The 17228-nt window shown below is 42.0% G+C and overlaps 2 protein-coding genes across 5 annotated transcripts in view; one reads left to right on the top strand and one right to left on the bottom strand.

The window, feature by feature from the left end:
* Positions 1 to 2101: 2101 nt before the first annotated feature.
* On the bottom strand, positions 2102 to 8697 carry TRMT5 (tRNA methyltransferase 5). The gene is made up of 5 exons (XM_054828709.1): positions 8589 to 8697; positions 6186 to 6835; positions 5637 to 5761; positions 3378 to 4032; positions 2102 to 2408 (listed from the first exon to the last, which is right to left on the bottom strand). Exons 1-5 carry the CDS (start codon positions 8591 to 8593, stop codon positions 2344 to 2346), a joined length of 1500 nt encoding a protein of 499 aa, XP_054684684.1. The 5' UTR covers positions 8594 to 8697; the 3' UTR covers positions 2102 to 2343.
* A 68-nt stretch (positions 8698 to 8765) lies between these two features.
* Positions 8766 to 17228, top strand: part of SLC38A6 (solute carrier family 38 member 6) — a 44334-nt gene continuing 35871 nt past the window's right edge. For 3 of the 4 annotated variants that reach the window (XM_054827295.1, XM_054827294.1, XM_054827292.1), the window contains exons 1-4: positions 8776 to 8954; positions 9751 to 9872; positions 10638 to 10711; positions 14939 to 14991. In XM_054827295.1, coding sequence (XP_054683270.1) covers positions 8805 to 8954; positions 9751 to 9872; positions 10638 to 10711; positions 14939 to 14991 — 399 coding nt within the window. In that variant the 5' untranslated portion in view covers positions 8776 to 8804. Of the gene's footprint in view, positions 8955 to 9750; positions 9873 to 10637; positions 10712 to 14938; positions 14992 to 17228 lie in introns of all 4 variants that reach the window. The other variant, XM_054827293.1, reaches the window with a different exon arrangement.

Below are 17228 nucleotides of genomic sequence, written 5' to 3'. Positions count from 1 at the left end.
TGTGGCTGGGCGTTGCAGGGCGAGTGCTGCTTTCATCCGGGTGTCCTTCCTCCTCTCCTCTCAGCTGCCAGGCCTGAAAGTTGACGGGTCCTTTATTTAGCTGTTGCCTTGCTCACAGTAGACGGGCCTGGCTGATTGTTCTCCTAGCAGCCAGAAGCTGTGGGAGTTCATTCCCTCTGTCAGAGACACATGACAGCCTGTCTCCTCTTCCCAGGCACCAGGTACTGGCAGTCCTGGGGGTCAGCTCGGGACCCCAGGAGGGAGTAGCAGCAAGCCGGGGAGTCTGTACTGCTGTGGGCTCACCCAGACGAGTAAAGATCTGTGTCAGCCATGATCTGCTTTGATTTCAGTTTGTAAAGCCTCAGGTCATTGCACTAATAGATACAGAACTGCACGTGCACGTTAATATGTATCATTTAAATACACTCATGCAACTTGCATGTACCTATCATTTGCTATTTCATGTGGAGGGATATACGCACAAGTGGCAACTGCATAGAGATATGGAAACCCCCCTGGTTACCAGTATAAACTAAAGTTGTGTTGCTAAATTAACAATGGCATTTCATCCTTAAGCGAACAAAACTTTAAAGATCGAAATGCCTTCCCTGCCCTGGGATACCTTAGCCATGTGCTGAAAATCAGAGTTACGTAGTTGACTCGCTTGACACAAAAATGGTGATCAAAGCCAGGTTTCTGTCAGCGCAGTAGTGCCGAGAAGCCCTAAATTTGGACTGAGGCAATGCACGCAGTCTGAGGGACCGGCAGTCTCCAACAGTACAGACAGGCATGCTAGCGCAGATCATGGAGTGACCGTGTCATTCCAGAATGGCCGAGGGCCTTATCGCTATGGCGTTGTTTACAGAGGGCTCTGAAGAACAGGAGCAGCTTTCAAATGTTTATGGGAAAACCGCAGGGCAGCGGTAGGAAAGCACGCAGCGGTGTTAGACAACGTAACAGGGAGAGCATCGCAGGCTGGAGGCGGGTCCAGTGCTTGCTCTTTGAGCAGCAGTGACTGGTAGGGCGAGGATATGATGTGCCTGTCACTGGCAGCAAGGACAAATGGGTGAAAGCTGTTGCAATGCCATTTTAAAGGGCAGGGAGGTCATCTGTGCAGCAGCTTTCAGCATAGTATGAGTGAGTCATGATGGTTTTTTTCCCTTGGTTTGATAAATGCAATCCAGCAGTAACCAAACCACGAAGGCTTGCTCAAAAGCACTGGAAGTGGAAAGTCTGTAACATCGAGCCACTGCGCAAACCAAATCCATGGGCCTTAGTGGCTGTCTGGGGGAGAACCAAAACACAGGGGTACGGGCCCCAGCGACAGAGCCACAGAGCCAGAGAGGGTGACGGACATGTGGTAACTGAGTTGCTAGGCGTGAGCTCCAAGCTTGGACTGAAGGGAAGTATCTGAAACGGAGAGGGTGATCTGACTTCTCTGTCCAAATAAACTGTTTGTGGTTGACATTGCCCAACAATAGTTTGGATGGGTAAGAAAAGGAAATCAAAGGCAGAGGCTTTTCGAATCCCTGCAGAATAGGGGCAGCCAGCCAGAGATCACCCAGGGACTGCAGCAGTAGAGCGCTTGGGCGGGTAGGGGGAGAGCTGGGAGATGGCAGAGGCACGAAGGCCACCGGAGGAGGCAGATCAAGACGCCTTCATCTGCAAATGTGCAAATGGCATTAGAGTCCTTCCTGCTTCAACACTGGGCAAACACTAAGTTAGGAGTCCACTGATCCCTAGCTAAATCTCAGTGTTAAAAAGCACTGATTACCCAGAAGCCCAGGAAAAAGTACACATGGCTATTTGGGCCTTTATGGATCTTGGGTTAAGTTTTTGAAAGGTTATCTTGCTTACACAAGAGCTGTTTGCACATCCACTAACAGCAATCCAACATTCTTAAACACCAAAACCATTTGCCAAACGGAATCCAATGCAAGGGTTATACAAGTCATCTTGCTAGACCCGACAAAACAGAAAAATCTGGTGTCACCACAAACGGCGCATTATCAGAATAACACAGCAGAAAACTATCCCAGTCTGTGTCACTGAATTATCACAGGGCGTGAAACAATAGAGAGCAGAAAAGCATCAAACCACATTTATTACAAAAAAGTGAGGTTTTATTTTTTTGTAGTAACAGCAATTTCAATCTGTTTGTTGATCCCACAATTAAAAAAAAAAAAAAGGGTAAATGCAGGAAGCAAGCTGCAACACGCATTATGCATCTCCGCACCTGAGATGGGTAACACAGGTATGCTTCAAATAATTCAAGGGGTAAACCAGAGGTACCCTAAGTATACGTTACGCATGCTACTAAGGTAGTTACCATAACTCTAGTCTTCACCTCGGTAACTTTTCTTCAGAAAGATCTTTGCTGGTACACAGACGTTTAGAGGCTGGTTTTGCTGGAAAAAGGTCAGAAAAAGTAGGTTATTTAATGTACAGTAAACAGACTGAACTAAACCACAAGCCATTAACACTTCAGGGATTTAACAGGAAGAGATGAGAGTTAAAACCAAGATTAACAGTCACAAGCAAAAACTGTTACAGCAGTAATGGAGGGGGGGGGCGCTACTAAATGCCAAAAAGGACTTTCAAAAAACCTGTATTGAGCTACATTTTGACCTACATCTCAGAGCTACCCAACAATAGCGTAAAAATAAGTTTCATGGCATTAAAGCTTTATCAAAACCTCCCTTCCTCCAGTTCAGGTAACTGCAGGCTGAAAGCCTCTCCCCCATCCCCCTCATCATGTAGTGCAAGATCACTGAAAGCAACTACCTTCTACAAGTACTTCAAGAAACAAATGACCAATTATAAAAAAAATATAATCAAATTCAACATCAGAGATCTCTAGGGCTATCTATTTCTCAGTGAAATTGTACAGAACTGGATTCTGCTGATGTAGTGACTCCAGACCTAAACTGAGTCCATGCAAGCGTAAGGGAGGAGGTCAGAACTGGGACCAGTCACTTGGAAGCACGCCATTCCACCCTGGGTGAAACTGGAGCTCCAGTTCTTAAGTATGCAGGATGCAGGTAACAGAAGCGTGTGCTTGATGTTAGATACCCCATCCTCCCCCAATACGCAGTCTAAGGCATAGAGGTCTGGTTTATGGCCTATGGGCTGGTCCTATCCAGTCCACCATTTTTTTCTGTGGATCTGGGATCAGAGGACGGACCAATGTTACCGAGAGCGCATGAAGCCCTGCAGCTGCTGCACACGTCCAGGTGCTCAGTCTGCGCTCACACTGGAGTACAGCATTGCTGTCACGTGGCTGAAGTGGCCTGCAGGGCTGACAAGGTGGGAACAGCCTGAGACAGCAAAAGGTGCAGCCTGAAATCCAAGTGCCACGTAAGAGGCTCATTCCTTACCTTCATCAGGGCAAGGTCTCTTGTACAGCACGTCGGCCGGAATCCGGAAACTAATGCACAGCATCTCCTTGTTCGGTGCAACATTTCTAACCAGGTAAGTAGAACAGCGTCCATCCAAGGAGGTTCCCAGCGAAGCTTCAGCTCGTTCTTGGATATCTTTGGCTGGGTCGTCGTGTTTGGAGAAACCGTAGCAGTGCACCGTGGGAAGGCCAGCAGTGCTGCATGGCTCTCCGGCTAGGAGATGCCTGAAAACATCGAGAAATTCAATAGCCAAAGCTGGCAAATTCATGACTATATGAAAAGAGGTTTTCTGTTCTTCTTTCAGAAGTGGGAGCTCTTTACTTAGTTCTTCTCTCACCGGCCCCAGGAGGAAGTCCCTGCCATCCATGTTGAATGCTTTTATTTTGTTGTCTACTTTGTTTAGTTTGCAGTTGTGTAGAAGCCAGTTGTAAGATTCAGGATTGAGATCGTTTGCAAATACGTGGCACTTTTTCTTTGCTGCTGGAATAGCAAAAGGTCCAATGCCAGCAAAGACATCGAAAAGGACATCACCGGGCTTTAAAAGCTCAATGATACGGCCATGTTCTGTGGAAAGACGTGGGTTCCAGTAGACTTTAGAAAAGTCCAATTCATATGCAATATTATTTTCTTTGACCTGAAAGTCCAAAACACTTGCTTAAGCCTCTGTGTTCAAATTCCAGGCATGTTTAAGCATTATCAGTAATTAAGGCAGCTAAAACCCAAGGTGCTTTATCAAAAAGTAATGCCTACATTGACATTTGTCCCATTAGTAGTACACGTGAATCTTGTATAAACAGATCTACTCATCAGAAATAGCCATAAGGAATGTTCCAACTGTCAATCCAGATGGCTGGCTCATGCATGTCTCAATCACCAGGTGGAAATAAAGCAGCAACTTAAAATGACCATTAAAAAAATTAAATTGGAGGCTTTTCAAGAGCTTTGTGGCTGGCTGACAACTCCTTTATTGAAAGCAGACCTCAGGAAGATGCCTCAAGCCCTGCTTAGCAGCATCCACATAGTAAACAAGCGTCTGAGAATGATATAGCACAGGAATGGCAGCAGTCAGCCAAATTCAAAGCCACTGGGAGCCAGTTCTGCAGTTTGAAAAAAATACCGTATTTTACCTCTCAAGGTGACAGTCTGGAAACTGATCCAAACCCAAACTTTGGGATGACCACGAACTTAACAACAAACCTGAAAAGAAACTATTTACTCAGAGGAGAATGGGATGCAAGATAATACTCATTTTGCACCACCACACTTGAATTGTGTGACTCTGAAGTAAAGTAACCTCCGATTAACCTCCGATCCAAATCACTGCATCACTTGCTTTGCCAGCGAGAAACCTACTGATATCTATCTGCACTCCTCAGTGTGCAGCTCGGTGATATGCTAGATGTATGCTTAATGAGCTAATTCCATCTGCATAATATTTGATTATCACTTCTGCCCTGACAATTCAAATGCCTTCTCTGTGCATGTACAGGATGTTCTACCAAGCTATTCAACTTTTTTATTTGGTAATCTAATGTTTTCTCTTCTAAAAGTATAAACTGTTAACAGTCAGGGAAAATATTTTTTGGTCAAACCAGTAGCCAAGTTTCCAGCTAAAGACAAGAAACCCTATGTGAAGAATACTTGGCACTTAGATAGCGCTTTGCACCTGAAAAACATCAAAACAGGTTTGTCTTGCTGCTGACAGAAAAGGAAAAAGGCATAGGCATCAAAAAAGGTTTGTCTTGCTGCTGACAGAAAAGGAAAAAGGCATAGGCAAAATCTTGCCCATGTTGCAAAGTCAGTGAGATTTAAAAACACGGTCTTATGTTCTGTACCAGCCACCGTACAAGGCTTGGTGAAATTAAGAAACAGCATTTTCTTAGATCAAATCTACTAAATATTTTGGCATTAAAGTGAGAAACAGACCTCGCTACAAGTTTGTAATTAGTATCTCTGTATCTCTTTCTTCAGCTGCTTCTACGTGCCATTAAAATCTAAGCTATGAACTTGAAAGAATACTCATCTTCAGGATCCCTAGCGTTGTGAGTTTGCTCTTGGCAGACCAGGACAAATGAACGCAGAAGTAACTGCCAGCTCTTATACTCTAAAAGGAGTGTCAGGAAAGGGCATGGTGCAAAGGAACAGTCTTAATAGCATCTCTTCATCTCATCTTTCCAGTAGATGCCTTTGGGTTTTAACATATTAAATTCAAAATAACGAGGAAAAAAAACCCTGTACCTTGGTTACCAGGTTGCTCTCTCCAGCAAGCACTTCCATTTGAAAATTTCTGTATGTGCTGTCAATAATACTGGTTTTATTCACTACACAGGTGATTCCCGGATTCTTGTCAATTATAACCTGGCCTGAAAGAGAGGGCAAAGGATATTCTGGTTAAGGACTACAGCCTCTTAAATGTTCTACAGGAGATACAAACACTGCTGTTTGCATTTAAATGAACAAAAGTAAACATGGATTAGAACAACCTTCCTCTAATGATTCAGGGTGGTAGATGTGACATCTTTCTAAAGCACATACTTTATCCTCACCCAATGCTCAGTGAAGTGAGACCACAATTGCTGTAAGAGGAGAGAACTGTGCCTTCCGTGCACAGCTACAGCAGCAGCACAAGGCTACCTAAAGTCAAAATATAAAGCAATGAAAAGGCCTCAAAAGTTTTCATTGTACAAGTAAGAATTTATTGGTAGAGTAATTGTTAAAATAACTTTTTAACAATATGCAAAATATACTACTTTTTTTTTTTTTTTTGAGAAGAGTTGTTTTACCTACCAATCAAATGTCTGTACGGTAGCTGATGGTCTCTAAGATTCAGATGAGCTATGTGACCAACACGGCTAAATCCAGAGGTGACTTCTTGACCTTCAGGAAGGACTGCTCGTAGGATCTCTTCCGACTTGAAGTTCTCATAAGTCAGCTCCAAGTTATACTTGGACACCTCAGGATGAACATTAAGCTGTTTTACTACCTCTTGCTCCAATTGTCCCAATGAGAATTCTGGTATTTTATGAGGATCCAGAATAACAAGTCTACTGTCCTCATCTTCTGGATCCTCAACTACCCGCTTTAGACCAGGACGCTGTAGTACTGTATGTTTTAGGGACTTTAGCAAAGTATTTACAATTTCTTTCTTGACTTTAAGCACTGGAACAACAACTGTCCTTTTAAAAGCTTCTCTGTTGAGTAGTGTCATCCCACGCACTTGAGGATGCGGTGAATACAGTTCTAGATTAGCTTTATCCTCCACAGTTTCAGGCATTGTAAAAAACTTATTTTTTTTCACTACTACAAAGACCCCAGGTATTCTGCCAGAGTATCGTGCCAACAGCATCCGAACTGCTGGAAATGATGTATTTGATGCAGCTGTCCTAAAATGATTAGTTTTCAGTAGTCTGGCAGAGTATCCAAATCTCCATAAAGTCCTAGAAGAGAAATTATTCATTTTATAGACATTATGTAATCATTCCATTAAAAAGGCTGCAAATCACATGGATTTGCTGTTCTCTTAAACCAGAATTTCCATCTGTACCAAACAATCCACAATAGTTTAGTAAAACTCTTTATTATGAATTATATACTACAAAGTTCTGTCCTTTTGCAAACGTATTTTTAGACTTAAATATTAACTAACTTCAAGCAGTGAGATAATCCCCCCCTGCCAAAATACAATGACCTCTCTTTGTTCTAATAAACGTGGTATTAATCCCAGTAAGCCAAATGGAAAAGTTTCTACTGTCTCAATCCTACTGTTGGATCCCTTGTCTCTGATAAAATTCATTACCAAGCAGTGGTTGCTAGAAAACAGTTATTAGCAAGAGTGGTCATAATCACTCTTCAGCAATTTCTGCCTCCTATATCCCAGTGGTAAGGGGTTACACACTCTGTAGTGTCTTTGCTCCACATGCTGCATGCCAGAAAGACCATGAATTAAATGCAGAATTCCCTCTAAAGGTACAGGGAAGCATTAGTAATGTCTGTTAAAGCGACTGAACCCTTCTCCACCGTTTATTCATAGGATGGGGACTTGAAAAGTAGCTTTATGCTTCTCTAAATGGTTTCCCATGCTACAGACAGTCCAAAGGGGCCCAACTTTTCTGACTCTGCATCGGATGCTCCTCAGCAGAAACTAATGGTTTAGGTAGCGTGTGAGGCTGATGTTTCTCCTGACTTCTTGGGAAGTTTGTTTTAAGATTTGGGGTTGATAGGAGAAATACAAACTAGCTCTGAAAGGAAACCGGTTCTCTTGCTTGCCTCAGACATCAACACCCCGACGTGCAGGGCTGCTGCCCTCCTTCAGGGTAACAAGCTACACGGTCTCTTCAAAAAAGGAGCTGCACCCAAGCCCTGGAAAAGCTGGCCCCGCTCCCATCCTCCCTCCCCCACAAATCCCAGCCCCTCGCTGGGACTCCCTGCACCTCCAAGCCAACTCATTTCCCTAAACCAAGATTTTGGCAAAGCACACCTCCTTTCCCTGTTGACTCAAAAATAAACATTACATTCTTCACTTATGCTACAAAGGAGAAAGACTTCATCCAGAGGCCACAACATCCCAGTGTTTTTCTTAGGCATTCTCCTTCTCCCTAGCTGGAAACTGCTGGCCCCGTTCGCACAGGCTTCTCGGTATTAGACAAGCCTGCGACATAAAAGTCCCCACGCTAGGTCTGCTTGGAAGTCACTGCGGCCATGCTGCCGGCATGGGGCCTAACATCGCCCCTAGGCTGTCTCTGCAAAGACCTGCCTTTCCTCCGTAACCAAGCTCCCGCCAAAATCCCCGTTTGCCCCGTTCTTCCCTCAGAGTAACGTGAGGTAAAATCGGGGCGGGGGGTGCTGCTGGAGAGCTGCCACCCGCTCCGCCCGGCCCGAGCTCCACAAGCAGCACCGGGCACCAAGCACACAGACCCCCGGGCGGGCCGGAGAGGCGCCGGACAGGCCTCACTCCAGGAACGGAGCCTGGCCGGGGCCTCTCCGGGGTCACCGCCGCTTCCTGAGGCGAGCCCCGCCGGCAGCCTCCGCCTCAGACCCACCGCGGCCGGGCCGCCCGCCGCTGGCCGGAGGTGAGCAGGCCCGGCCGGGGGCGGCGGGGCCGGGGCCGCTGCGGGGACCCCTCCGCCTGCAGGCCGCAGCGCAGCCCGCACCGTTACCACGGCTACCGCTCCCCCTGCCCCCCGCCCTCACCTCATGCCGAGCCCCGCCGCGCGCGCCGGCACCCTCGCACGTCATCGCCGCCGCCGTGACGCTACGCCACCGCGCCGCTCCCTGTGGCCGCGCTGAGGGGGAGGGCGGGGCTGGAGCTGTGGCCCCGCCCCGTGGTGGCCCGGCCCCCTCCCCGCCCCCTCCCCGCCCCCCTGGCGGCGCTCCCCTCAGAGGCGAGGCGGCGGGGCGCGGGGTGCTATGGCGCCGCCGCAGCGGGGGGCCGGGCGGCTCCTGGCCGAGCGGGGCTGGTACCTGTCCGCCCGCGAGCAGCAAGAGGAGGAGGAGGAGGAGGCGGACGAAGACGGGGAGTCCGCCCCACTGCTGCCGCCGCCACTGGGCAGCGTGCGTGTGAGGGGGCGGCTCGGCGGTGGGGAGGGGAGCGCCCTGAGGGGGCTGCGGCCGCGGGGCTGCCCGGGCCCGCTCTGTCGGGGGGCGGCGGGTGCCGGCTTGGCTTTACTTTACTTTACTTGCTTTCCTCGGGTGCTGTGTCAGCGCGATCCCCGTCCCCGCGGTTTGGCGGCTCCCGGGCCGGGAGGCTGCGGAGGCGGCTGCCCTCCGTCCGTGCTTGGCTTTGAGAAGTTCGGGGAGCGCGGCCCGGGCGGGGGGAGGCAGGGGGACCTCGGGCTCAAAGGCTGGGCCGATCGATCCAGCTCGGTGGACGAGGCTGTGCAGGACGGCTCCCGGGGTGACACCTGGCGAGGGTAGCGGGAAGGGCCGGGCAGGGGCACGGGAGCCCGGGGCAGGGCCGGGCCTGTGAGGCTGAACGTCGGGTCCTGGTGTGTCTTCTCATCCGTCTGCTGGTTTGATTGCTGAACGCTTGGGCGTGCAGCCGTTTGCTCTGCCCTTTGCTCCTGGTGGGAGCACACAGGGGTAGCCTGCTTTTAGGCATAAATCTTGCTGCGCTCTTTTTGTGCTCTAATAGCACTGTACTCAAAGGTTATAGACATCTTGAGATCCTTAAGGGACAGCATCACGTTATTTTATGTGCACAAAGGTTTGCATGGCCTTCGAATGAGAAAAGAGATTTTCTGATTTAGATTAGGGAAGGAAAAGTTGACTGACTCTCCCCCTCCATTACATTTCCTCCTACGGAAGCCCAAAACACCCCTTGCACTAATTGTACTTTGTTTTGCCCTTTTCACAGAATCCTCCAAATCCTGGCTCTTCCTTTGGTTTCTCAGTATTTAATTTAATGAATGCAATTATGGGAAGTGGGATACTTGGCTTATCCTATGCTATGGCCAACACAGGGATCATGGGGTTTAGGTAAGTTTTTGTTTCTTGCATACACTTATATTTAAACTCAGCTTGTAGTTTTAAATGGAACAAAACTTGATTACTAAGACTCCTGTGCAAAAACTGAGGCAGAAATAAATAGGTCATGCTTTTTAGCATTGTTGAATAAGATCTTCCCTCTTTGGTTTAGTCATTCAAATCTAGTCCAACATAACTATTGCCCAGACATTGCATTAAATTGCCACATGGTGGCAATTTCTTGGCCATTACTCCTAATAGATTGATATTTACATTTCAAAGCTGCTATCTGCTTTAGTTCCAAAAATGGGGCTTCTGAAGTAGGATGGCTACGTATCTGAAAAATGTGAATCAGCTTGTGCTTTTGTTTGCACTTCTGCTCATTGTACATACTAACCTATGGATATGGGGTCAAAGTCACCAGAATTGTCACTTTCACCGTTTTCTAAGCATTAGATTCACTTCATTAGAACATACATATTTGTGTATATGTACGTGCACAAACTCCTATGTTTATGTCTTCTTTGCAATTCATATATAAGGCCTTTATCCTGTATAGTATGTGATATGTTTTGGTGAACAACAGAAGCAGCAGCGGAACTTAGCAAGTATTGGGAACGTCAGAGACCATATGAACCATAGTCAGCAGATACAAGCCATAAAATGAGGAAATCTTCCCTTGTGGTAGCTTATTTCTTGCAAAAGGAGCATTCTTAAAGACAGAAAGTGCATACTACTGTAAAAGTGCTTTAATTGTGAATATTTTGTGTGTTTTAGTATCTTGCTGCTGATTGTTGCCAGCCTTGCTTCTTACTCTGTATTTCTTCTGCTCAGTATGTGCACTCAGACCGGTAAGTGAAAAGGATTTATCTAACAGTGATCTCTCAAATATTTCCTCCCCTATATCACAAAGACGTGACCCAGTACAATTACTATAATTAACAGCATGTTAACACATAGCTGTGTCTGATTCACTGATGTTGAAATATTTAACATTTTTAATGATTACTGTTTGCCATTTAAAAATACAATTTTGAAACTTCTTATGAAAAGTAAATGCCAAACTGACTGGTTTCTAGATTTTCGGTATATTTTTTTTCAAAATGCCCCTCTCATCTTTCCAAAAAGATAGATCCTGTATTTTTGTAGCAAAATTATTTTAGTGCTGACTGGACCATATTACTTCAGTGTGTACTGTTGCTTTCAGCGAAGGCTTAAGAGCAATAAAATAGCAGACTTTCATTCTTCTACTTGTAATATATGTTTTGCTTACAGTTTGAAATGGATACCTTTCAGGTTTTTTAGTCATATTGGATTATCATAATTCCCATGGCACTTTATAGATGTGGATTTTTACAGCATTTTTGATACTGAATGAGAAGTCACATTGCAGTCCTTAGAAATTACATCGTTTTGAGAATGTTAAAACAGTAGATTCTAATATCTGCAATCTAATCTGCTAATGTTTTAATTCTTGCTTCTTTGTTACTGAAACAACTGACTAGTTCCTTGAGCTCTGGTACAAAAAGATCACTGTATAGCAGGAAGTCTCCATCTCTTTCAGTCACCTGGTTATTGTTTCCCTCTCATCTGTTTTCCTCTCTTTTCAAAGGTGGTGGGAGAAAGCTTCCATTTCTTTTCTTACTGACTTTATTTTCTATAGCTAGCTTTGGTCTCTCTGATGATTGCTTCCTGATTCTTCTTAGATCTGCTACTGCTGTCTTCACCTTTTGAGTGATCTTCTTCATACATTCTTAAAAAATATTCTTCAGAGGTAGGGTTACTTTTATGGTTGATATTGTTGGCTGCTTGATGATTTGGGACTAAGTCTTTGGTAATTTTTTTCTCCTCTTGGAGTTCTGCTTATTAGAAAGGAATCAGAACCTGAAATAAGTAGCTAGAAAGATACATAAGAAGCAAGAAAAAAAAGGGGGGGGGGAACTTGGAACTTGAGGTAATTTTTTTATGATCTTTGTTTGCCTCTTATTTGAGGCTGAAAAGTTCTGTGTTATATAGGCACTAAGTGGTATTATGTTGTTGTCTGGTAAAATAATATTTAAAGAGATCCTTGCAAAAGAACTACTAGTGATAGGATTTAAGCTTTTTGAATAAAAGTTTCTATGTTATGAACTTAGAGACGTAATATACAAGAATGGTTTAACTCCTTAGCTATCATCCAAAGGCAACATTCCACCTCAAGAAAGCATTTTTTAAGTCCACGCAACTGAAAGCAAGGAATACCACTGAAGTGACAGGATGAAGTATTTCTCTTGTCTGAAACTAGCACTTTACAGTTAATAATTACTTATCACCTAACATTGACAGGTAATTCTAGCTCCAGAACTATGTCTAGATAAGTTTGTTGGATTTATGGCCTTCTGTGTTTTGATTTTTTTTTTTAAAATGACATTTCTCTCAGATTCTATTTACTATAAATCCTGTAAACTATTGAAGTAATTAAATGTCAGCATTCTGAGTTTTTCCTTGGAACATTGTTTAAAAACTGAGAAATATGACCTGTTGTGCCTTGACAAAGTAAAATCTGGCACGTTTGTTTCCAAAGTAGATAATTGAACATTTTTCTTTATAAAACCTACATGCATTTGTGAACAATATTTTAGTATTAGGCTTAATTCATGGCAAGGAATTGGAAAGAAATTTTAGTAGTTTTCTATTAAAAAATGAGCTAGAAGAATTTAAATGTTGGAGAAGAAAAACCTTTGAAAGTGTTTGTAAACTATTCATTAAAGTATTCAAATCATAAAAATAATCCTAGGAAAGAGCTGATCTATAAAATATCTTCTGAAAAGGAAGCTCTAATATTAATTCTGTTCTAAACAGAGACTAGGATTTATTAAGCACAGGCATTTTAGTTATAGTTTAAAAATAAAGAAGTGTCTTCAGTTTTTAAATTATGTTGGTCTGGACTTTGACAAAAATAAAATGATTTGTGTAGACCAAAAGGCTTAGCGCAAAAAAAAAAAAAATCCCAAGTGTCAAGTGTGCAATTTGGATTAGTTTAGTCAATGTTTTCTCCTAGAGTTAGTTCAGTATGACCTACGTTGTTTTGGGGTTTAAGCTGACAAAGGTTAAGCTTACTCTGTAAAGCAGAGGAATTGGGAATTTAAGTGGGATGTACTTTGAAGTTTTGTGGCTTTTTTTCTTTTTATTTTATGAGTTAGTCATAATTGTTGCTTGTACTATGCTTGCCAATTTCACTTTGCATTTAAATGGCTAATTTCCATTTAGTGTTAGTTACAGAGATCAAGCCAATCAGGTAGAACTTGCTTATCTTTATATCAATTGTGCTTAATATTTTGTTCTATATATTCCGTATTACAGAAGTAATGTGATTAAGCATTAGGGCTTCCCGTTGTTCACAGGACTAAATTGATTACAGAAAGAGAGTTACTATAGAAAATACTCTAAAGTTTCATATTGCTGTTTTGGAATTGTGTGGAAAAATTCTGTTCTCTTTGTTGGTAAATCCTCATACATGTGTGCTGTATATTTGTTCCCATGTGGTAAAACCAGTTATCTCCTAAATATGTTTAACATTTTACTTTTTTTTTTATGCCATTGGAGATGGTCTTCTAAAATGCTATTTTGGTTTCTTGTGATCAACAAATTTATAAATAGAAATCTAAGAAAAATACAAGGTAAAATCTAGTAAAACGTACTTCTTGTTTAATTACATCTGCATATAACTTCTACCAGTGTAACGGCAGATGTAAGAGATTAGTCCAGGCTTATGCTGCGAGCTGACTCTGGCTCATTTAATTTTGTCATTCCATTTATTTTGTCATAGCATATTGGTGTCAGTGGTAGAACGCAGTGTGAAACATCACCCTTGAGAAAATCATATCAGAAAATTAATGAAGGGGGGGGTTCATTTGGTTTTTTCTTCCTCTGGAGCATTGATCTGATTGCATGCAGAACTTCACTGAAATAAAAACACCTGAGCTTGGGCAGTTGGCACTCTGAGGCTCCACTGCCGTCATCTGATCTCTGAGAACCACCTGTGTCTCCCATGTCTTGTTCCATTTACTCCAGTGGGACTTCACTCAGGTGTGAAGGTCTGCCCCAGTGGCTCTAATTGCACGGCTGGGCCCTAAATTAAGATGAGTAGAAGCAGTAGTGTACCGCGCAGAACCAAGGAATGGAAAGCAAGTGTTCTGACAATAAAATTATGTGGTTTTGAGATTAATTTTACCCTTTGAGGCATTTACAACTGCGGACCGTTTTATTATATACCAAGAAAACGAGTGGTATTTCTCAGAAAACTTTCATCTTTTTGATATCGCTTGAGTTTCTAATAACAAAATACAGAGCAACAATGAAAGACTTTAATATAACTTCCTTCTTTTTGAGAAGGGATTGGTTTGAGTTACCGGCAATATTAGAAGCGAGCTTCAGCTAAAACTCAACAAAAGCCTACAGGAAACCACAGGCTGTTTTAATGTGATTATGTAAGTCAGGTGCAGGTAGGGGCAGGATTTTTGGTTTGGTTTTGCTTTGGTGTGTTTTGTTTTGTTTTTTTTAATAATAGATTTCAACTAAGGAAGATGTTTACCTTCAGCTCTCTTGAAAATAAATAGTGCTGAGTTTTTGAAAGCTGGCAAGATGGTGATTGAAGTTTATATTCGTAGCAAGATGAAAACAGATCCTCTGTTGTAGTCTTCATTTAAAAAAGTATACCCTTTTAACAAATAAAATGTGGGAATAGCTTATATCGAATTGTTGAAGCTAATTTCAGAATTCTTCACCTGTCGTATCACTTCCAAAAATCCTTGGGAGAAGGCAATTTGCCATTAATGTATTATCATTATTATTTTTTAGTATTACTATTTTTAATATTAAATTGAGTTTCTGGAGAGTCTGTGAGCATATAGCTGTATTTTGTAGCAGGAGTACAGGTGTATATAACAGCTATTTTATAAATAGAAAATACTATTAAATACTCTTTTAATTCTGCCCTGAATTATGTTCAGTTAAAAAGGAGAAAAAACCCAAAGCTAAAGCTTTCAAGTGAATTTGAAGTTAGAAATATTTTAGCTTTTTTTTTTCCTTACTAACAGCTGTCACTTCTTATGAAGACCTTGGCCTGTTTGCATTTGGATCAACTGGAAAGGTGAGTATTTATTTTTACCTGTGTATTTTTCTTCTTGGTCTCATGCTTCTGATATACAACTGTTCTTTGCATAGTAAAGAGATATAAATGAAATACGTAGTATAATCACTGTTGTGCTGGTATATTGAAAAATCTGTTACATCCTGAAGCTGCTTATCGCTATGTTTTCAGTTAGTGTGTCTGGTCTGTGGAAGCCCAAACTTTAGTTAACTGTAAAATAGACATACCTTAAATGCAAGATTTTGCTCTATTTTCTTGTCAGTGTGTTCATTTTTTAGTTGTGTGTACAAATATTTGCTGACTGGCATTGTTGTCAAGTTGGCTCAGCAATCCATTTCAGGTTTGTAACAGTCCCATCGTACCTCTGCTGTAAACTGTTAAGAGAGGGGTAAGTGATTTACTGTTGGTGTTCTAGCATTTAATAGAGATCTAAGATAAGTGTTTGCCTTTCATGTAGTTTCCACAATAAGAACAAATAAGAATACCTTTAATGCATGGGGTTTTTTTTCTTTTGTTTAATAGACTTTTCAGATGAATGCTTCTTACTTGTTATTTTATCTTATGGTTAAAAAACCCCACCAGCAAACTAACCATTTTTGATATAAGAGTAATGAACATGTTAGCCATGCCTTTTTAGTAGTGTGCACTGAGTCTGTTTTTCCTAATAGACAATGTTGTCCAGTAATACTAGATGTAGAGGAAATACTACTAGTGAATACTGCATATTTAATATGACTTCTATGCTCTGTGTTTCAGTTAAATGATACTAAAAGCAGATTTTACCACACAGAAGTGCGATTTTAATGGTTTACTGAAAGAATGTAAATATTTTTAAAATTAATTCTGCTTAACAGACTAGAGTCTGATTTCTTCTGTTTTAAAGTATCTGAGAATTAAATCTGAGCTATTAGGTGTTTATAAGACTTCCATTAGTGTTAATAAGCAGATATAAGTGTAGCCTGTGAGGATCAATATTTATCGATTGAAGTTAAGATGTGATGAACCTCAAGAGATTATAAACCTTGATATTAGCAAGATACGAAATAAAATTATTTTTTACAGGAGTTGTTCTCTACACATTAACCACAAGGCATTAGATGCAGAAGTCGCAGAAATGTAGAGTTTAAGAAGATATTAAAATGTGACTTAGTCTGCCTTTGCTCTGAAGCAGGGCTAAACATACATAAATCATTCTTGGTAGATGTTTGTCTAATCTGTTATTTAAAAGCTTAAATACAGGAGAGGAGATTTCACAGCTTCACTATGCAGTCAACATCAGTATTTTTTTAATTCTCCCTAATACACTTTTTCAAAATTTTCAGTTTAATAATTTGTGCTAAAAATCATCTGGTCTTTTATTTTCAGTGTGCATGGAGAGCACTGGAATATTTCTAGGTTGGGAAGCTGTTGTTTTCATTAAATAATTGAGCAAAGTTCACCAAGCTTTCCTGATGAACTGACGTTTTCTGGAACACTTATCTTTCTTTCTTGAAGTATCCTTGATATTTATACGCTTACTTTAAGTCTTGCCTGCAAAACAGAACACTGAGAACTTGACAGTGACAAGAAATTTAATTATTACCTATATTTTAGATAGAACATGGCCAGTACTACATCCCAAAACAAGATTTGCTGTTTCTGTGGGTGCTACGTGCTACTGATGGTGTTATCTCAGACTATTTTCTGTTTGCAATCCAATAACTCCAGGTCATGTATTTGAGGTCTGCTTCCTGAATGCGTTGCTTTAACTGATCTTGTTGATTTTTAGACTTCTCTAGTTTACCACAGCCATTCTGAATTCTAATCCTGTCCCTGAACTCTCCTCACCTTAGTTAGGCACAAGTGGCTTTTTTTTTTTCTTTTTTCTTTAAGGAAGTACTTAGTCTTCCCTCACCCCAGTCATTTGCTAATGATACAGACAGGCTGCTGCAGGACCTTGCTTGAACTGGTGTCTTAGGCTGACAGTAAACTACTGGTAACTGCTCTTACAGTAGAGCAGTTATTCAACCTTATGGTGATTTCCTGTCAAAAATATTTTTCTGGGATTTGTGAGAATGGAGATTTCCTGCTATTGGAAGATTGCTCATTCTTGCTTTCCAAAGGCATGAAGTATTTGTTTCCATCTATGACAAATTCCAAGATACCATACTTTTTTTTTTCTTTTTTTTTTCTTCCCCTAGTGACTTTTGAACTGACTTTGAATTTGTTTAAAATCTGATATGATTTTTCTAGCTGAT

The sequence above is a fragment of the Grus americana genome, chromosome 5 (genome assembly GCF_028858705.1).
Source record: "Grus americana isolate bGruAme1 chromosome 5, bGruAme1.mat, whole genome shotgun sequence".
Lineage (NCBI taxonomy): Eukaryota > Metazoa > Chordata > Aves > Gruiformes > Gruidae > Grus > Grus americana.
This window is presented reverse-complemented; position numbering and strand designations above follow the sequence as displayed.

Excerpts from the sequence above, each read along its gene's own strand:
- TRMT5 (XM_054828709.1), bottom strand. Across the intron at positions 5,762-6,185 it reads ACCGTACAGACATTTGATTG|GCCAGGTTATAATTGACAAG; the intron begins GTAGGTAAAACA and ends CCTCTCTTTCAG. Across the intron at positions 4,033-5,636 it reads AGAGCAACCTGGTAACCAAG|GTCAAAGAAAATAATATTGC; the intron begins GTACAGGGTTTT and ends TTGGACTTTCAG.